This window comes from Eretmochelys imbricata, chromosome 6 (assembly GCF_965152235.1).
Source record: "Eretmochelys imbricata isolate rEreImb1 chromosome 6, rEreImb1.hap1, whole genome shotgun sequence".
Classification (NCBI taxonomy): domain Eukaryota; kingdom Metazoa; phylum Chordata; order Testudines; family Cheloniidae; genus Eretmochelys; species Eretmochelys imbricata.
In genome coordinates, this window is record NC_135577.1 from 71,747,509 (window position 1) to 71,767,616 (window position 20,108).

Genomic DNA, 20,108 nt, shown 5'->3' on the forward strand with positions numbered 1-20,108 from the left:
AAGCCAAACCTGACTCAAGTGAAGCACCACCGTCACATATATCCACATATGTACTTGTGTGGTAGGAGAGGGGGATGTAAACTACTACAAACACAAAGAAGGGGAGCCCGATCAAATAAGTTTGAGAACCACTGCTCTACAGAGATAGGTAACAGTGAGAGTTCCTGTATCATTTCACATTCTTTTTGTAATAAGGCATTTGGATGTCTAAAACCTTGGGATCAGAATTCACCCGGACTGGTCATGTGTGCTGATTGTCTCCTGTATGTGGACCTGCAACAGGTGTCAGCCTTAACTTTGACATTTTTGTGATCTTAGGTGCCAAGGAAGAAAGTTGTTTTTCTTTCCTCCGATTTATTGATATGTCTCCAGCAGAAATGGCAAACCTCATGAATCAGGGACATTTAGCCAGGTGAGGAAAGTAATTCTATTCATTTAATTTTATAAAGAAACTTAGAGGAAAAGTATGTGCAGTTTAATCAGTATTTCTGTAATAAACTTGCATATTCTTGGGCTATGATGAGCTATCATTTATTATTAATTTGTATTATAGTAGTGTCTAGAGGCATCAACCGAGATAAAAGGCCTGTTGTGTTAGGCATTTTGTGAACACACAGTGAGAAAGACAGTCTGTACCCTAAAGAGTTTACGCTCTAAATAGACAAGACAGGCAAAGGGCGTGAAGGAAAAGATTTGCCCATGGTGTCACAGCAGGGCAGTGGCAGAGCCAAGGCAAGAATAAAATCCAGACTTCCATAGACCACACTACCTCTCTGTTTTTATTAATTTTTTTCTTCTCTCTTTGTATATTTTAAAATTCATAGAGAATTACCCTGGGCCATAATATTGGCTATACTTCAACTGAAGTTACTGTTGCCTTCCTTCCAAGTGTGCCAATCACAGCATGGAATGATTCTCCAAGGCACACTTGCAGGTTGATAGACTTTTAACCATGAAGGACTCCATGCTGGATTTGCACTGTGAACGCCACTGTCGTAGACAGCGGGGCTACAGCGGTTTTCTGGCACTGACAGCAGGGCAGTGCAACCCACCAAGGCACCCAGTCAGGGCTGCGAGGAGGATGAGGAGCCCCTAGCCTGGGGTCAGGGGGTACCCTGCAGCTGAGGGATGGCTCCCACATTCTGGGCTGGTGATTGACTGAGCGGGACTGGGAGAGTGGAGCTGCGGAGGGCTCCCTGGGTGGCTGCTGGGCTGGTGACACCTGATCCCTTCAGACACAAGAGATGCTGAGGAAGCTGTGGTCCTGGCAAGGCAGAGCAGAGACCCCATGACCAGGGCCCCAAGAAGGAGGACAAGCCCCTTGCCATTGGGGCTTGAGCCTGCTGGTGAATGATTCCTGCCCAGTGACAGAGCAATTCAGCGCCAGGGTGGCCTCCTTCACATTTGGAGGCTTCTTCTCCTCCTTGCAATCCTGGCTGGAGGTCTTTTCTCTGCCTGCTAGTACTGCAGCCTTACGTACACCTGTTTCAGCCCTCCAGCAATGCAGGGAGCCCTCTGCAGCCCCACTGTCATGGGAGTGAAAGAGCTGGGCTGCAGAGGGCTTCCTGTGCTGCCACAGGGCCAGTGACATTTGGTCTCTGCAGGTGCATGGTGCCAAGGGGCTGCACTCGTTCCTGCTGTTACTGTTGGATATTTTGGGGTCGATTTCAGTGTGTCAGCTGAAATGGATTTCTACAGACATCTATCAATTTAAATCAAACCCTGCCAAGCCTGCTTAAATTAACACCCTCCTCCATAGTATTATATAAAATGAAAATTCTAAATCTTAAAATTTTGAAGTGAGCATTTTTTGCAAAATGGATTAGTACCATGCTGTTAACTGAAAGAAAATTCAACATAAAAATGAGGGCAGTATAATCTAGATATCTTGCTTAGGTAATATGTAAGTGTTCTAGATTTCATGGTTGAGATTATTGGACCAGTCACTTCTGTTCTGTGGTTCAGTAACGTGTTAAGACTTTTTCTTCTGAAGTGACAAAGTTCACATAGATCTTTGTGTAGCTCTGTACATTCTTCTTACCATGAGTATCTATATGTGCAGGTGCTTGTGGAGAAGTCAGAGAAAAGTACTAGTAAAAATGAGAAATAGTTAAATTGGAAATTGGATTGGGGGAAAAAAAAACCCTGTTTCCCCGAAGCCAGATACTGTAAAAATGAAATGTTAAAGGAATAAGACATGCCAACCACAGTCCTGGTGTATCTATTTCAGCCCCCTCCACAGAGCAGTGAATAAGTGCATTTACTATTGTTTATTTCAGATGGTTAGCTCTTTTCCTGTCTCTGAAAGCCTCCTACAGGCTCCATCACTTGCGCTCCTGGACAGATCCAGAAGGGGAGCACCCACAGAGGACTCAATGTCTGGGGAATAAAGATTTCTTGCTGGGAGTCAATTTTCCGTTCTCTCTTCCCAACCTGCACAGCTGCACTTTTCTGCAGGTAAGGAAAATTTCCAAAGACATGCAGATCCTCCATTCAGTAAATACTAGCAGGCTGTAGTGAAGGGGAAACAGGGAGAACCCTTCCATCCTTCTAAAACACATGGAAGGATTGACATGGAAATAAGCTTCCTTTTATGATGGGTGCAGTATGACAGTTAATTATATACCACTCCCTAAGAAAAGTTAAGATCAGTAAAGTGGACTTTAGTCTTTCAACGTATTTTTATATACCATACGTAGTGTATTAAGAAAATTAAATAAATATATCTGCATCAGAGTGCAGATTAGCTGACTTTTAGTGCCCAGTGCAAGGCTCGTCTCTTCAACCAAGTTTCAGCTTGATCTTTGATCTTGGGTAAAGTCTTTGGAAAGTTTTCCCCTTAGTGATGGCTGAATGGGGGGGAAGGGTAAAGAGAGGTCCCTGCAGCCAGTGCAGGCCTCACAGTTGATGTTTCCTTTTTAAATTGTGTAATGTACCCAGGCAATGGGAGCATAATAAATAAATACCCACATTTTAGTAACCCTTTTGTATGCTATACTCAGCCATTGACCAGAGGGTAACTTTTTTGCACTCAACAACAAAAATGGCGGTTGAAGAAAATCAGAGTGTTTGTGCTTGGGGCAGGGTGTCAGAGGGAGACTTGAGGGAAAAGAAACAGCACAACCTTGCCTGGTGGGGAGTGCATTGCTGTTCCTCGGCTCATGTCTGTTACATATAATATGATGCTGTCGCCAAGCTGTAGACTGAGAATGGCAAACTCTGATGCTATTGTGAGATGCAGGTCACTTGCAGAGAAAAGTGGCCATGCTGCTGATCTGGGGGATTAGGGAACCCTGATATTGCTCTTAAGCTGTATCTCCTACATGTAATGACGTGCTACTTCTAGTACTCACACAGCAGTCCAGGCTGCACCTGAAATGTCTAACGCATAGCGACCACAAGATATATTTATTCTTTTTTCTCGCGTGCTTTGTGGTTAGGATTGTAGTGATATCGCTGGCCTGATTCTGGGGCTGTATGCTACATTGTGGTGCAGTATTGGGCAATATAGACTCATCAACAATAGTACAAGCAATCTATGTAGCAGTGCAGATCAGTAATTTGAGCCCATGTACCTGGCACTTGCTTTTGGTTAAATTTCAGATTTTCTGGCCATTTAAATCTGCATTGTACCAAAAACTAGGCTTAACTAGCTACTTGGGGATTATTCAGCACAGGTGAATCCTCATGTGATAAAAGGTCAACATACTGGCCCTGTGCCCCTACCCCTTCCCAAGCCTGACACAAGGGTCATGGCCAGGAAGCTATTACAGCTGCCTGATCCATAGCTGCTGAAACAGCCCTATGAGACCATAAGCATCTGTCATAAGGTAGAGCAGGTTTAGGGCTGTTCAGTCTTGCACATGGACTAGTACCTGCTTGCCAATCCCATGATTAGGGAAATAGAGAGGTGGTTTAATACCACCTGTGCCACCCGCATCTCCTTCCAGTATTGTGAGTACAGTTTGGCAAGTGTGAATCTAGCCCTAAATATTTTGTATCTGGACTTTCACTTATTCACTTCCATGTGAATAATTTGGGGGAGTTGGAGTGGCTCATGTCTGAATTTATGGAATGGAATGTGCCTTATTCTGGAATATTGGATGATAATCCCCAAATCTCTTTTGGGTTATGGGAGTAGGTAGGATGGATTTTTTGTGTGAGTGAGGGCAGGAAGAACATAGACAGGATGTGCTGGAGCCATGTGCTGTGTGGGAGGGAGTGATACTTTAATACAGAGTTACTGCTCTTTTTGTGAGGAAGATGCCAAGTGCCTAGGAGCTACCATCTCCAGTGCTTGTGTGACTTTTAAGCTCTCCCTGCTGTTTTTTCAAACTTTAACTATTGCAAGCATCTGTGGACTCAGTGACTGGAATAATGTGTAAAGGGGGCTGGGGTGGATACCAGAGTGTTATAAGTGCAGTGTTGCCAATTCTTGCCACGTTATCACAAGTCTCACAGTATTAGTTGTTTTTTTCTTAAAGCCACAGCTTTATTTGAAAATATGTAAATTTTTAGCTCCCTTTGCTGTGGAGAAAATCTTGAAAAATCCAAGTGGCTCAGGGGAGATTTTCAAAGGCACAAAGGGGAGTTAGATTTCAGAGTAGCAGCCGTGTTAGTCTGTATTCGCAAAAAGAAAAGGAGTACTAGTGGCACCTTAGAGACTAACCAATTTATTTGAGCAAGGGGAGTTAGTTGCTCAGTTTTCACTGGAAATCTGTGAGAGTTGAGCATATGACTCCCCTTTGTGCCTTTGAAAATCTTGCCCTCAAAAACCATGAGGCAAATAAAAAGAACCCCAAATTCCGTGTGTTTGTGTGTGTGTGTGAGAGAGACTATGTATATATATCAGTCATGATTTTTAAGCCAACTCAATTTTTTGAGTCTTAGGGCTGGCTTTAGATCAAGTGCTGCTTTTCTGGACAGGACAGGTCAGTAATGCACTCCTTGCAGACAGTGGAAGATGTCAGTAGGGGAAACTGATGGTTCTTGCTGAAGACATTGGGCAGTCTGATATATATTTGCCTTACTGAGTGAGTTGGACTCTCTTCTTTGTTCTGCTGGATGTGCTCTCATTCACAACTGGTATGCATTCTGTCCACCACAATCAATCTGCAATTAGGGAGCACTAACCAGTCAAAAGTACTATCTTTATTTACCTGGACAAGCTTCTTCATAGCATGATTGACAGTATTGACATAGGATCACAGTGGTTGGAGAGTGAAAGTGTCTGTCTGATCATCAACTCGATTCCCTTTACTTGGCAGGATACACTTAACTACTTTTCTGGTTTGTTCTTCCTGTTGAGCTTTTTTTCCCACTTCTTCCTGTGAATATTTTCTCTTTGATTAATTAGGGTGACATTTCAATCCTATAATGAAGTCAGTGTTAATAGGTTTTATAGTGCAGGCATATTGGGTGTTTTATTTTTGTAATTACTCAGGACAGCTCAGCTGCAGTCTCATTGTGAGGTTCCAGTTTTATCCAACTTTTCAACTAGGCCAGATTCTCAAAACCCAGAACCATATAGTGAATCAGATCACAGTTCATGTTTCTAAGCCAAAGTTTTTCCTGGCTTTCTGTCCTTAGCTTGAACCACTACATAGCTTGGGATCCTTAAAGTTGTTTTTTGCATTATCTGTGCATTTCCAGATAAAAGCTGCTGAATGTGTTTTACTTTATATTAAATATAAACTGAGTTCCTGTTGGACTTAATGCAAAAATCGAGTTTCCAAAATTTTGTAGCCGTCAGCCCTTCTTCCCTCACCCTCTCAAGCTTGGAAATGCTGTCACAGGACCAAGTTTTGCTTTTTGGCATTCCATACAATAACTTTTTCTCATAACTAGTCAAATGAGAAGCCAGTCATGCTCAAGAGCAAAATGTGCTGAATGTTGATTGTTACTTGTACTTTCAAGTCCAAGTGCTATAGAAGCCAGAGAAAATGAAAGGGCTATGAGTTCATTTAGAATCTCACAAATGTCCTTAAAGCAATACAACTTGAGTAGCTGGTTGCCGGAAGTGGATTCTGCACATGAGCTCAGGAGACATGGGATAAAATCTATTGAAAAACTAAGCAGAGTAACTGCATGAGTCTCGGGAGCTGTGGGCTGTGGCTCAGTTGAATTGCCATATAGAAGATGGCGCACAAACCCTGGAAGCTGTAGTGTTGGGTAAGGTGAGAGAGCGGACAGAGCCTACAGAATGTAAAGTATTTCAAAGGGGACTGAAGAGTGAAGAAAGTTAGAAAACAACCAGAAGAAATTAGTTTGTAGTTCTAAGGTGCAAAGCCCATTATGGCTTGGGTCCTGGCTGTCCAAGAGATTGCTTTTTTCCCCCTGCACTCTCATATGCTGCTGCTGCAGTCTTTGGGATGAACAGAGATCTCAGACTAACAGTGTCTGAATCTTAAATGTCTGGGGGTTGGTAGTTAGCTATCCTCAGTGGTATGTCTTTCAACTCTGGAATTTGTTTCTTCGGCTGATCAGATGGAACCCAGATCTGTTAGTGCACAATATTAGTGTATTAGTGCACAATAAAAAGTCAGTTTCTTTTCCCACCTTTTGCCGGAATGAATGTCTCTTTATGATTAAAAATATCAACTTTTGGAAATATACAGTGTACCTTGAGTTTTGATAATTGATCCTGTGTTAAAATGAAGAATCAAATTCACAAAAGACAGATCATTCATTGAGTAGCACCTAGCTTATCTGCAGGGAGGGAGACCTTTTCTGAAGCAGTGGGGTCTTGTTTGGGCACGTCTAATTTCTCTGAATGTGAATTTTGGAGAGGGAAAGGAGACAATATCTGTGTGGACAGAAACAGGTAGCCAGAATTTAGTTGAAAGGGAAGTTGAAATTGAAGATGCGTAACAGGTAGAAAACCAATCTTGGGCTTGGTGTGTCATAGTTTGTAGCATTATCAGAAAAGCCAAGAAAAATAAGCCCCTCTAATTTTCAGTCAAACAAAAACAGCTGGGCAACCATGTGCATACGCCAGTTAACTCTGGCTGTGCTGGAGTTTAGACCATGATTCATGTCTGGTTCGATGAAATGTCTGCGCTTCTCCTATGAGATTCCTGTGTGGGGTTTTGGCTGAAGTACATTTTCTGGAACCCTGCACAGCCTGCTATGGACTGCATGTTAGTACTAGTCTCATAAACCATGAGGTGACATTGCACTTGAGAAGGAGAGGGGGGAAACTCTCCCTGGTTCTCACTGTGTGCTTTATAAAAACCTAGAGGCTTTGAAAGCCTATCACAGTAAAGGGTGACAAGACAGTACACACCTGGGCAAGTAACTCTTTTTGTAGATGAGCTGAAATACCAGTTACTTTTACAAAGATATAACTGACACAGATATAATTGATATAGATAATGTAGTGGACTAATATGTCTATAAACATTTTTCTATGTACCAGAGAAATCAGATATTATTGGGAGTAGGGCCTCCTATGTAATCATCTGTACACTTGAATTTTTAGGCTTCAGCAATATTATTTTCTCTTGGCTTGATTGTGGCCAGCCCAAAGTCAGTGGCCCATACAAGTGAGTAGCCTCCAGTTGTTGATAAATTGATTATTCGAAAACTGCCTTGCAGAGGATAGCAGTTCATAGTATGAATTGAGTTGTGTATACTTAAAAAGGTTAGTATTCATATTTGCGTAAGTGGAAAAGCTATGAACAAAACCTGGATCTAAAATGGTGGGTGTCCGTCCTGAAGTATGGGTTGGGTTTGGATTGGGTTACATACATATTTAAAAATAAATAAAAGTGGATGTCTCAGCTAAATGGAAAGTGCAGAAAACAAGTGCATTTTGGTGTTGAATTCAAGGTGTATTCTCTTGATAGTGTGATCATGTAGCTGTTACTTGTTACTCCCATTAATATTACTGTGTTGAGAATAATACAGTCCCTTTTGTACTAGAACCTGGCAAGACATAAATATCATCCCCTTCTCCAGATCACCTCTGTTTTCATGGCAAAGATGCAGTCACATGTCACTATTGGTCCAGGTGTTGTGAGTGTTGTAGTCAGCAGTTCCTCCAGGCAAAGCTGACCCAGCCAGGGTGGGAAGTCCAGTAGTGTGTACAACAGAGGGTGCTTGTGTTACCTTTGGTAGATCTAGAGGAAGCTTGACTCTAGGGCTGAAAGGCTCTTGAGAGTTTTGTCCATTCCTCTCAGCTAGAGTATGTTGCAACTTGGGGCCTGGCTGCAATTAGTTTAAAATATGGTAATAATAATTAAAGTGGGTCTTTAGGACACACGCATTACTGTATATCTGCACTTCCTATGTGGTTTCAGAGTCCCTATCTGTGCAGTTTACAGACATCTAAATTTCATTTCTGTCAGCCATGCAAAATCAAAATAGCTGGTAAAGAATAAGCTGTTACTCAGTTGTGCCTTATTTCAGTTATGTGTGTACTGGAAAAATACCAAGTCACTTTCTTATTGCAAACCCGCTTGAGACGTTTTCATGCTCCTTGGGTCTGCTTGCAGGCTTAAACCAGATAAGAGCACATAGGAAACCACACAGAAAAAAAGAAAACAGCATAAACATGGAAAGTCTTTTCTCTCGTGCTTCAGGTCAACACTTCCAATTAAAAGCGTGAAATATAAACATAATCTGTCAAAGTACAAAGATAATCCAGAATCTCTTAAATATCCCTCTTGGGATTAAGGAAACAGTTTAATGCTGTCTTGAGTGACCTTGCTTATGTTAGCACTGAAATTATAACTACTTTTAATGTGTGTGTGGTTGGGCAGGTTCTCTCACATCTCCTTTTCAGAACAATATATATTATAAATATAATGTATGCTAATATGATATAGTGGGAGACAGCACCTTTCGTTTCCTCATTTGTGTTTGAGAAGGCTGGGAACGCAGTAAAGTTTAGTGAGACTGCAGGAAGCCTGTGTCCCATATCTGTTTTGCAGTCCGTTTTCCAGCAGAAAGAATGCTTTTATAGCACGCTTGGTGACTGCACCCTTGTGACAGGTACTTTAATTCTTGCTTTGTGACAAATCCTCCCCTCCCCCCCCCCCCCGCGCGCTTTGTTCTTGGCTTAGTTGCACAAGGGTATGTGATCCATCCTAGAGTTGTATCTATGCCATGTCCTGTAACCTTACTCAGTTCCTTCCCATGTATGTGAATCTGATGGGAAGCTAGTTTTCCACTGTGTCTGATATATCTACTACCTGCTCCAATCATAAATATTTAATGGCAGCACGTCATGGAATTCAAACAGGGACACTTCTCTTGAGACTGTCTCATAATTTGTGTACAGATAACATAGAGAAGTAGACTCTGTATTGAAAGTCTCTTAATGTTCTTTGTACACATGCATACAAAATATAATTTGGTTTTCCTTATTTGAGATACCGTCTTAGTCTTTCCTTTGTTTTTTCCTGTTTCTAATTGGGCTGAAGCCAACATGGCTTGCTTTTTTATATCAGTGCCCAACGGAGACTCAAACAGTGAAGATGTCCTGTGGAAAGTGTGTATCAGGGGAATTAATATTTTTTTAGCTAATTGTTGCAATACAATATCCTACGTTCCAGGCTTTGCGTGGAGAGAAATTCCAGTTTCCCACCACCTCATCCCCAACTCTCTCTCTAGGAAATAAAAAACAAAAACGTGCAACAGCCAGAGCTGCAGCCAGTATTCCAATGCTTGCTGTCAAAGAACTTGCTGAGAAATTCCTGACCCTGTTCAAATTACGTAAAAGAAGAATCAATCCAGTCTGGACTCAGTCAGATTGAGGGGCAGGAATTGAGTCAGGATGTATGAATTTGCTTAGTGCCAGCTCAAGGCCTGGAGCTAGACTGATAGCAGCTGCAACACTGCTTTCACAGGTGGGGCTGATTGAGTGTACTTGGAGATCTGGGGTGACAGAAGGGCTACTAGCATAGATTGACCATGAAGACAGTTACCTTCATTGTTTTTGAGAGTTTTAAGTTATTGAGCCATGAGAATATTTTTTTGTCTTGCAGTTACAACTACAGTATTTTCAACTACAGTATTTAGTTCTTGTGTTTGCTTGGACTGTAAAGTGGCAGAATCCAGCTGATACCTCATGGAAGTTCTGCAGTACCATGTAGAAACATTTCTGTTGGTGTCAGATTTTTTCCCTTCAGTTTTCATTACAGAGCATAGATCTATGGATCAGAAAGAAATTTCTCCCTATATTAACTGTCACACAATTGATTTAGAGGCATTATAGGATGTGTATATTTTGGGTTGTCCTTCTCTGAAGCATCAGGTAATGGTTGCTACTTACAGAGCTTAATGAACTAGGGGTCTGACTCCCTACAACAAATCCTTTGATTCTATGAAAATAAAAGATATATGTTCCTTAGTTCATCTGCTCCTGCTGCTAGTGTCCCCACAAAATTATCTCCCATTTTTGACATCATAATTATCCCACAGCAACTAATTGTGATCAGATTAGAAGTTCAGATAAAGAGTAAGCATCAGGAGTGTATTCATCTCTAGATCACATAAGTCATATTTTGATACAGATATGTATGGTAATAAAGACAAAGGGAAAGGGACAGAAACTAAAATAAGCAAGCAAAATTGTTCTGAAGTAGATGGTTTTTCATTGTTTTCCTTGAGGACCAGAGCATATTGAGTGGCTTTTCTTTCTTTAAACTGTAGTGCCATCCCAGACCCCACAGTTTTGGCTCCATCTACTTTCATGATGCCAGAAGTATCCTTTGTAAAATGAGGGATCTGCCGCTATGTGGGCACCACAATTCTGGCAATGGGATATACACCCTAAGTGCCAGCACCCTCAGGCCATCAATGATAAATTCAAGAGCAATTTTGCATGGAAAGAGGAAAAAAGGATTAGAAAAGGGTTGTAAATAGTGGAAATATAACAATCTGTTCACCTCTGATGTCCTTGTAGAGCTCTCTCCTGCTAAGGTTCTTTCTATCCACATAGGGTGTGCCTTTGAGGAGTGTGAGGGAGAGTCATCCTTACTGGAATATGTATTTGCTTTCCTGCCATTAAAAGCTAAGGTGAAAAAGTGCTGAGGAGGCAAAACAGTGTGTCCAATTCCAAAATATATGTCAAGAGGGGGAGAAGTGGCAGCTGGGCAGAGTCTCCTTTTCTAATTGAAAATGGCAGTTGCAAATGGAGGCACTGAGAATTCTGTGCACTAACATTACAGAAGCTATGTAAAGATCCCTGTTCCCAAGGAAATTCTTTTGTGATTGTTCATTATCATTCTTTCTGACACAGGGATAAACAACTAAAAAGGATTCCCTTCTTGATTGAATTAACTCTTTACTTAATTTAATTTTTAGAACCTTGTGTTCAGTAGCCACTGTAAAACAGTTACTGGCTATTCAGACCATGTCATACATCGAAGGAGATCAGCTACCTCATCAGTCCGGTGCTGCCAGGTCACTGAATTGCCATCCTTCCTGTGCATAGCCAGCCCACGGGTAAGTCCTGCAAAGATGATATTACAGTGAGGGAATCTATTCCTTCTTGTAACTATTTATGAAGCTGCTATGATGTTTGTACAGTACCATTGTCTTTGAAAATATCCTTTTGTGCACTTAAAAAAAGTGTTCCTATATCCTGTCTCCACAAAATTTTCAAATCTCTACCTGTACCGATGTTATGTGGCAAGAAATATCTCTAATATTGGCCCAAATTTTGAGATAAATGGTATTAATTTCATTTGGTCAAGTCCTAGAGAATTTATTAATAGGATTGACTCCAATGTAGTTCTATAGGAATATAACAGACTTTTATAGACATTACCCCCAAAACAGCTATAGCAAATGATACCCTTTCTAGTGTGGGGGGTTTTTTAAACCATTTTATGGAATGCTGTAGTAGGGATAGAATTCTCTATTAAATTCCATTGGTTGGTTGGTTTTAAAAAGAACTATAATAAGCATATCTTTTGGTATTAAATTCTATAGAACTTCTTTTTGTAACTTTTTTACCCAGGAGGAGGAAGGGCAAGGTTGTAGTAGCAAAAGCAACCAAAGGAAGATGCAAGGTTAATTGGCCTATCAGACTCCAAACTTTCATAACCATTTTGTTTTTCTGTTAGTGCTGCTGCTATGCCCCTTAGTCAGTGTGTAACTTGTACCACCTTTGATCACCTTTGAATTTGGTTCATTATGTAGTGCTGTGAAGATTGGATATGTATTTTTACAAAATGAAAGATGCATGTTCCCTTTCTGAAATTCAGCCCAAATACTCTAGCAGTATATCTGGCCAGTAATATGCTGTTTTTCTGCAATATGGGTAGTCTCTTCCAATAATATGTCTCTTGATTTCAACCGCTCTCTTAATTCCAAAAGCTGTAAAACTAACATTCAGGCTTAGAGTAGTGAGTTATTTAAAGAGGATTGGAGCTGGCTGTTGTCTTCAGTGAGCTTTTTTTTTTTTTTCTTTTTTGTTTAGTGGGAAGGGAGATTTGTTGGAGGGTGGGATGGGTTTTTGTCTAAGTGTTGGTCAACGCTAGGAACTTACATCTGTATAGCTACATCTTTCAGGAGTGTGAAAAATCCACACCCCCTTAGAGACGTAACTATACCAACCTAACCCCCAGCATAGGCAGTGCTAGGTTGATGGAAGAATTGTAGCTACCACCGCTCTGGCAATAGAGTGGCTACAGAGGAGACCTTACAGCGGTGCTGCTGTAACGGTACAGCTGTGCTGCTGTAAGGTCTGTAGTGTAGACATAGGGCTTGACTACACTGGCAATTTACAATGAAAAAACGCGCCCTTGAGCGCAGCAAGTTTCAGCACTGTAAAGCGCCAGTGTAAACAGTGCACCAGCACTGGGAGCCATGCCTCTCATTGTGGTGCGTTTTTTTTAGAGCGCTGGGAGAACTGTCTCCCAGCGCTGCACCACAACCATTGCCAGTGTAGACTAGCCCATAGTCCCAGAGTGCAAGCTGAACCACTGAATTGCTGTGTCACCTTAATTTTCCAGACCAGAACTCTTATTCTGCTCTGCTAGTGAAAAGCAGCCTCTCCAAGCACTGCTCACACATCCATTACTATGTAAAGGCACACCCAACAAAGTTACTCCCAGCAACTCATGAACAGATGTAGGGCCACACCCACAAATCCGTCAGTCCCTGACACCCCAGAAATGTGCATCTTATGCTGTTCAAGGCCCCCTTGGACAGTGTAAGCTCATTATAAGTCCATCATTCTATCACAGAGTAATGACTATGCAACAGCCTTTGTTAACCTGAATAGAGATTCTCCAGACAATTCAACCAAAAGCACACAGGCTTAGATAAACAATGAAACAAGTTTATTAACTAGAAAAAGATAGATTTTAAGTGATAAAGGCATACAAGTCAGAAATGGTTATGAAAGAAATAAAAAATAAAAATGCAAGCTATTTCCTAAACTTTACCAAAGCTAATAGTTCTAAAAGCAAAACATATTGTTTCACCATAAGCTGCAATACATTTCATAGGCTGTCTCCTTCCAGCCTGGGGCCACCCCTCCCACAGTTCAATGGTGCTTCTCTCTGTCTTCCAAATGATTTTGGTTCCATGTGTCGAGGTGTGGGAATAGAGTCATGGGGAAGCCATTATGTCTTATTTTATACTCTCCTCTCTTTGAGGATTCTTCTCCCGAGGGCCCCTTACCCCCTGCTGGTTGCAGTCTGTGGGGTATGTGAGATTCGAAGGGGTACGTGAGATTCAATCTGCCAGGTGAATTGTAAATTTCTTGTTCAACCACCTTCTGCATATGTAAGGGATGACATGCAAATCTCTTGTTTACAGTCCCACCTAATGGTGAATGGTTGCTTCATTAGCTAGTAGTTTTCTAACACCTGTGGTCAGTCCTTTGTTAACACTGGGGAGCTAGTCTGTGGGCATTCCCCAGAATTACAAAATGTTTCAGTAACAAACATATAGCAAAATCTTATAGCTCAATATTCAATGTTGGTGCACACATTTTAACAGGACAACAATGCTTAGCAGATTATGGGTTTTCAAATGATACCTCACAAGGCACATTTTGTACAAAATACATCATAACTATATAAAAGTGGTGAACATGGAGTACAGGGTGTCATATGAGGTACAGGCTATCACAATAATACTGCATGAAATCCATTTTTACTCTGTAAATTATTCTTTTTATTGTGGCACTCTAGAGATTCAGTTATCTGTTTATTAATTCCCAACCATGCATGCATACCGTTTTCATAAGGAGTTTTTGACACATTGTTTTTTAATAAAAGGTGAGCCACTGAATCCTGCTTCTCCCAGTTGCCAGGGTAAAGGTGCAGTTTTTGAGAAACAGCATAAAGTGAGAAAAGCATGTGGTGTGCGCTAACTACACCATGTTAGACTCCATAGCACAGATACGATGATGATGGATAAGAATGAGGTCGCTTTGCCAGGGCGTGATCTAGCAAGCTGCTGAGCACATTGTGCAGTTACAGTGCAGTCAAAGAGAGTTGTGGGTGCTCAGCACCAAGCAGGAGCACTTAGCCAAACAGCAGGATTGGCACCTTAGACTTTTTGTCTTTTTTGAACTATGTAATCCATCATCCTCGGCTTCACCTCCCCCGCCCCCCCCAAAAAGGGCGGGGGGCGGCAAACTGAACATGGAGAATAAGAAACAGGCTGAATGAGAAGAAACTCCAAATCTACGGGAAATGACTCACGTGGCATTCTTTTACCTTATATTCCCTTTATTTTATGATCCAATAAAATGTGAAAAGCTTTCACTCTCTTGCTAGCAATAACTGTGTTTATGGGTATGAAACACCTTCTTAGGTTATCATATGTAGCTCGAGAAGTCCAGTCAACCACCTGCTCTCAAAAAAAAGAACCCTACCCTAAAGGAACTGGAAGGTTAGCTGCAGAGGAGCCTCAGGTGAGGACATCTGCTTCCAATTAGCCTACGCTCCCAAGCCTGATGTCTACTGTTTACTTTGACTCAATAGCAGACCAATAAATCCCCGTCGCTGATGGAGAAGCAATAACAGCAATAATCATAGAGAAACAGACTGGGAGCAGAAGACTCTTATCACCAAGCCACCCAAATGTTCCATTCCTAATCTGTGTTTGTGTTATTGCTGGATTTATCAGTGGGCTTGACTAAAGCTGGATGTGTGTGTAATTATACATTGGCATCTAGGGAAAGGAAGATGGCAAATAGCTGTCTACACTCATGGCCTGTTTGCTTCTCCTTGGCACCTCCTGGAATGAGCTCATCTGCTCTGATTGTGAGGCCAAGAATCTGACTAGGCCTTGCAGAATGGGGGATATCGTTCCTGGTCCTAACATCACATTGTTCAAGACCGGACAGACAGCTGAAAATAGATGTGAATGAAACACTGATCTCCCTAGAATTACTTATGTCAACTCTACAGCATAGGGGCTCTTCACTGACCTCCATAAATAAGTTGTGTCATCTATGAAGGTATATGTGTATTTTCTGTACTGCAGGTCAATGTGAGTGGAGCATGGTTAAAAGCTCAGCTCAGGAATTGATATGCTGATCCAGGATTGGGCAGGTGGGGGAAAATAGTGTCTGCAGTTTATTTTGTCATAACACTTGTAAATGGGGAAATTGTCTGGCCTTAGTTTGGCTTGGCTACTACATAGAAAGGATTAAGTGGAGACAGGGCTTTGTTTTCCTGGGAAGTGAAAATTTAAGAGTTTCATGCTTGTTATAAACTGTTGGCAAGAATTTACAAGTCTTTAAACAGCAGAATGAGCCCAAATGCTTCCAGAAAGAATGTCCCGCTGTTGGTGCTGAGCTATGATGAGGTGTGGGAAGTTAATGGAGCAAGAGACAGGGATGGGATTGTTTGTAGATGATGGTTAAGGTTGTGACAGAGTATAATTTTTATGCATTTGCAAGCCGTTATACTGAATCAGAGAGAGGCCTAAAACACGAAGGTCATTTGAAGGGTACATGTGTGTCTCATGTTCTTACTTTTAATGGGCTCATGAAATCAGCCCAGAGCATTATGTATTGTTCACTTCAGTTTAAGAGTTTGATAAACCCCTGTATGGATTCCAAATATCACAATGATAGGTGATTTAAAAATCCTACAACATATTCAACATATTCAACTTTGCATGAAAATAGAGAAAGTATTCCTTAAACTAGCACTGATTTTATACTGTATAACTGTTGAGTTAAAGATGATATATGTAGATTACCTCAAAACAGAGTGTCGTCTTACTGATCTAATCCATGATTGCTGCACTAATACAATTTGATAGCATGCATTAATAAACATGAGAATTTGGAGTTGGACTCAGGGACTATCTGCCTTTCATTACATGTAGCACCACAAGAACAGACCTGACAGTGAGGGAGAGGTATGTGCGCATATATGAAACTTTTCCATTAGTATTATTTGTCTTTCTTTTCTTTCCCTTCCTTTTACAGGTTCCTCAGCACTTTGTATGATTTCTTTTTTCTTGAAGAACATGTAGATGTTTTTGGATAATGTCTTATAAGTGTTTGGTGCTGTCATGACTAACTCAGATTGCCCCAATTATTGCCTAAGATATTAATAACCTTTACATGTGCACACTTCCTACAGGTGAAGGTTCTTTCCTGTTAATATAGAGAGTGCTTTTGGACACCTCAGGCATGCAGAGTTCCCTTGGCATTCTCTCCTAATAGCTCTTCCTTTAGGATCAGATGTGACGCAAGTGCAGCCCTCAGAGTCACTCTCATTTTTTCCATACAGATGTGTAGCCTGAGGAAATTAGGGTTCCTGGAACAAAACTTCCCATCTTGAGTTCAGCAGCCATAATGAATTGCATGCTAGGACCTACTACAAAGGTCACACTTCTTTATTGAATATGAAAGTGGCTACAGATTGCTCTATTTTGAGTAAAGTGCTGGCCCTTCAAGCACCTTCCAAGTGGTAAAAGCTAAAAAGTTTGGGCATCACTGCTGTACGGAATATTCTTCTCTGTTCCAACTCAGGTTTGTTCAATGTAGAAATATGAACTACAGCTTGAGGGTAAACAATGCCCTTAACAAAGGGGAAAGACAGGCCCCTGGGTACATTTTTGCCACTATTACTGTGGGGTCTGTGTTCAGGCAGAGGAGTCTGAAATTCATTCATCATGAGAAACCTTGCTGCCTTGCACTAAATACAGTCTCTTGCTTTGACTGCAGATGGCAGTGTACTGTAGCAAATCATCTTTGAATCAGTGCTAAGTGCTCAACCCTGCCTTTTGGTTTTGATTAATTTTATTTTTTCATATTGATGGTATTCTGAGTCCTCAGTGTATTAACTGTTCTAGTATCCGTTACTGATTTCAGATTGGTCTAAAGTGCAATCCTAACATCCTGTTCCACCTTCCCAAATTCCTATTCCTTTGCTCTTGGAAGAGCTGCAGCTGCAGTGTACGTCTGTTTGCACTATGAAAACAAGTAGGCTCAAAGCCATTTTTAGTCCGTGAATAAGTCAGACCTTGTGCATGCTGAAATACACAAATTGCTGCACTACTTGTTTTTCTGTTTGAATTTGTACCATAATTGTGTGCCAGAATCTAAGCATTCATTTAAAAAAAAAAACCTCTAGTCCTTATGGTTGCAAAGAAAACCTTCCATTTGGGAAACAAGGTTTTATCAATATAAGGAAAAGAGGTTGAAGATAGGTAAAGGTTAGCCACAGTCTTTCCCCTGGTGTAGATGCAGGCTCTAATTCCTTTTACCTTGATTTAACTGGTCTGGATCTACCCTAACTGCTGGAAATTGGGGAGAGAATTCCTAGTTTTCATACATGTGCATAAATAACATCAATTTTCTACATCCTGCTTCTCGTGTATAACACTGTGTTCTCTGAAGTGATGACATACTTGTTTCCTGGATTAGAGAAGAAAACTACAAACACACCATTATCAGTAAATAACTTTTCTCTCATCTTAGGGAATTAATTTAATAATATGCATTGAAATTTGCAATTTAGCTTTCATTGTTTTGAAGCTGTTGAGGTAAATGAATTCAAAGCACCTTTCCAGGTCTCTTGAAAGCATATCAAAACTTCCTCTATCATCTTTGTAGGAAATGGAATATAAAGAGCTTTTGCAGAGTCTTTCCCCCAGAGTGCTTGTCCCAAAGCAGACTTACACTCAGAAAGGAGAAGAGGAAGTTGGCAGTGTACCCCTTCTTGTAAAATACTGCATGTTAAATGGTGATTTGGTGCTTTAATTTTAGGCTTGTAAAAGAAAGTGATGTATTTGCTCCATCTGCTTTGGATTTTATGCTCTAACTGTTATTGAGAGGTCTATAGAGCATCCCACTAGAGCAGTTGTATGTGTGTGATGTGTCATACTTTTCCCACAATTCCTTCTGTTTTCATCACTTTGGGGAAATGGAGAGAGAAAAGGAAACTATCAGAGGGGAGTAGAACCCTATTTTTCAACAGTCCTAGGTAAAAATGGATGAGAACATCTGGGATTACATGGCACAGCACTTCCTGTCTTTCCCATTGCTTCTTGCATCCATCTTAACTCCTTCATTAGGGAGCTGTTAAAATGTATTTGTTCTGAGTAGTTATCTGCTGCACAGGATGGCACCTCAGAGTTGCCTGCTAGCCTGGTGAGGAGAGATAAGAGAATACTATAGATGATACAAAAGGCAGCTTTGTCTACTGGAGCAGACACTTTATCAAGGGACTTTCAGCCATCTGAACACACAGCTGTTTGGCTAACCAGTCCCTTCTACTCTCCATCCAGATAGCAGCAAAGATTAAAATGATGGAGATGGTCCAAGATAGCTAGTTATGATATAAAGCCTGGGTTCCTGTGTTGGCAAAAGACTATTCTATGTAGCTGGAGAGAGCATACTGAAAACAGTCAGTGAGGAAAGGGATGCACAGAATGACTAGCTAAAAAACATAAGATAAACCCCCTACTCATCTTAGATACTGAAATCTTGTATTAATATTTGTCTGGCCCATCATTGCCAAGTGCTGCCTCTGAAAGACTACCAAACTGTGTCTTCTTTCCCCCTTTTTACATTTTTCTTTCCTGATTTCCACGTCTTCAGTATTTCAACTATACATAGGTCCCTGCTGAAATGCAGTAGCCTTCTAGGGTAGGGGAGAAGTTGAGGGAGTTGTGCAAAGCTGGACTCCGACAAGTAGGAACTACTAGAGAGTGAAGAATTCCAACCAAACATAGATGAAATGAGCTATACAGTGACAGTGCACATTACTTTATCTTAGTTTTGCCCTCCGTCTTGCAACTGTTGGCACTAAATGCAAGTCAAAGTACAGATTAGCAGAAGGACAATAGTTCATGCCTGAGCATTGACTGGGCACTTTTTTTCCAGCTCTCATTATTTTAAATCAGTTTAAGATGGTATTACCATTTGTATATTAACATAATGACTTTTGCTTTTAAATCTTGTCCCTCTGGAAACTAATTTAACTGAAGACTTTTTTTGTGAATAGAGGGAAAATGTGAGTGTATGTATTCATTAGTTTACTTGTGTTTACTCATAGGTAATAGCAGTGCCTCTGGATTTCTACTGCAATGATAAAAGTGCAGAGTATGAACATAGGGCATTTAAGGAAGGAGGAAGTCTTGAAGCAAAGCAGTGTATATTGAATGGGGCACCCGAACTAGCAGCTGATTGCCTGAAACGATGCTCCCAGTTCTTCCCAGAGTATCCGGGAGGGTTGTTGGGGGTCAGGCCTCAGAATGGCTGGTCTTTCATCAGAATACCAGGTGAGTTTCTAATTCCTTTCTAAATTTCTATAGTGGAATAGATTAATGGGACTAGGAAAATAAAGTCATCTGTTTTTTTTCCTTTGAGTGAAAAAGTATCCCTTTAACTTCTTAAAGTGCTCTGATTTCTACCCATACGTTTTCTGAAGCAAAGCAGCCAGTGGGGGGAGAGCTAGTTTAACACAACCTCTTCTGGTGCTTAACTCAACAGGGCCGGCCTTTGGGTGGGGTGGCTGCCTAGGGCAGCCTGCCAAAGAGGGCACCGTGCACTGGCCTGGCCCGGAGCTCCACTTGCATGCTGCAGCCAAGCGGTTGCGGCAGTGGTTCCTCTCCACCCAGCCCAGCCCCTCTTGGCCACTGGGCCCAGGGCTGCCCCCTCCTCCCTGTCCCTT

At 41.3% G+C, this 20,108-nt stretch overlaps 1 protein-coding gene across 3 annotated transcripts in view; it reads left to right on the forward strand.

Moving 5' to 3' along the window:
• INO80 (INO80 complex ATPase subunit) overlaps nucleotides 1–20,108 on the forward strand; it is a 131,171-nt gene that overhangs the window by 67,412 nt on the left and 43,651 nt on the right. For 2 of the 3 annotated variants that reach the window (XM_077818869.1, XM_077818870.1), the window contains 4 exons: nucleotides 319–412; nucleotides 2,280–2,457; nucleotides 11,311–11,451; nucleotides 19,491–19,716. In XM_077818869.1, coding sequence (XP_077674995.1) covers nucleotides 319–412; nucleotides 2,280–2,457; nucleotides 11,311–11,451; nucleotides 19,491–19,716 — 639 coding nt within the window. The remainder of the gene's footprint in view (nucleotides 1–318; nucleotides 413–2,279; nucleotides 2,458–11,310; nucleotides 11,452–19,490; nucleotides 19,717–20,108) is intronic. The other variant, XM_077818871.1, reaches the window with a different exon arrangement.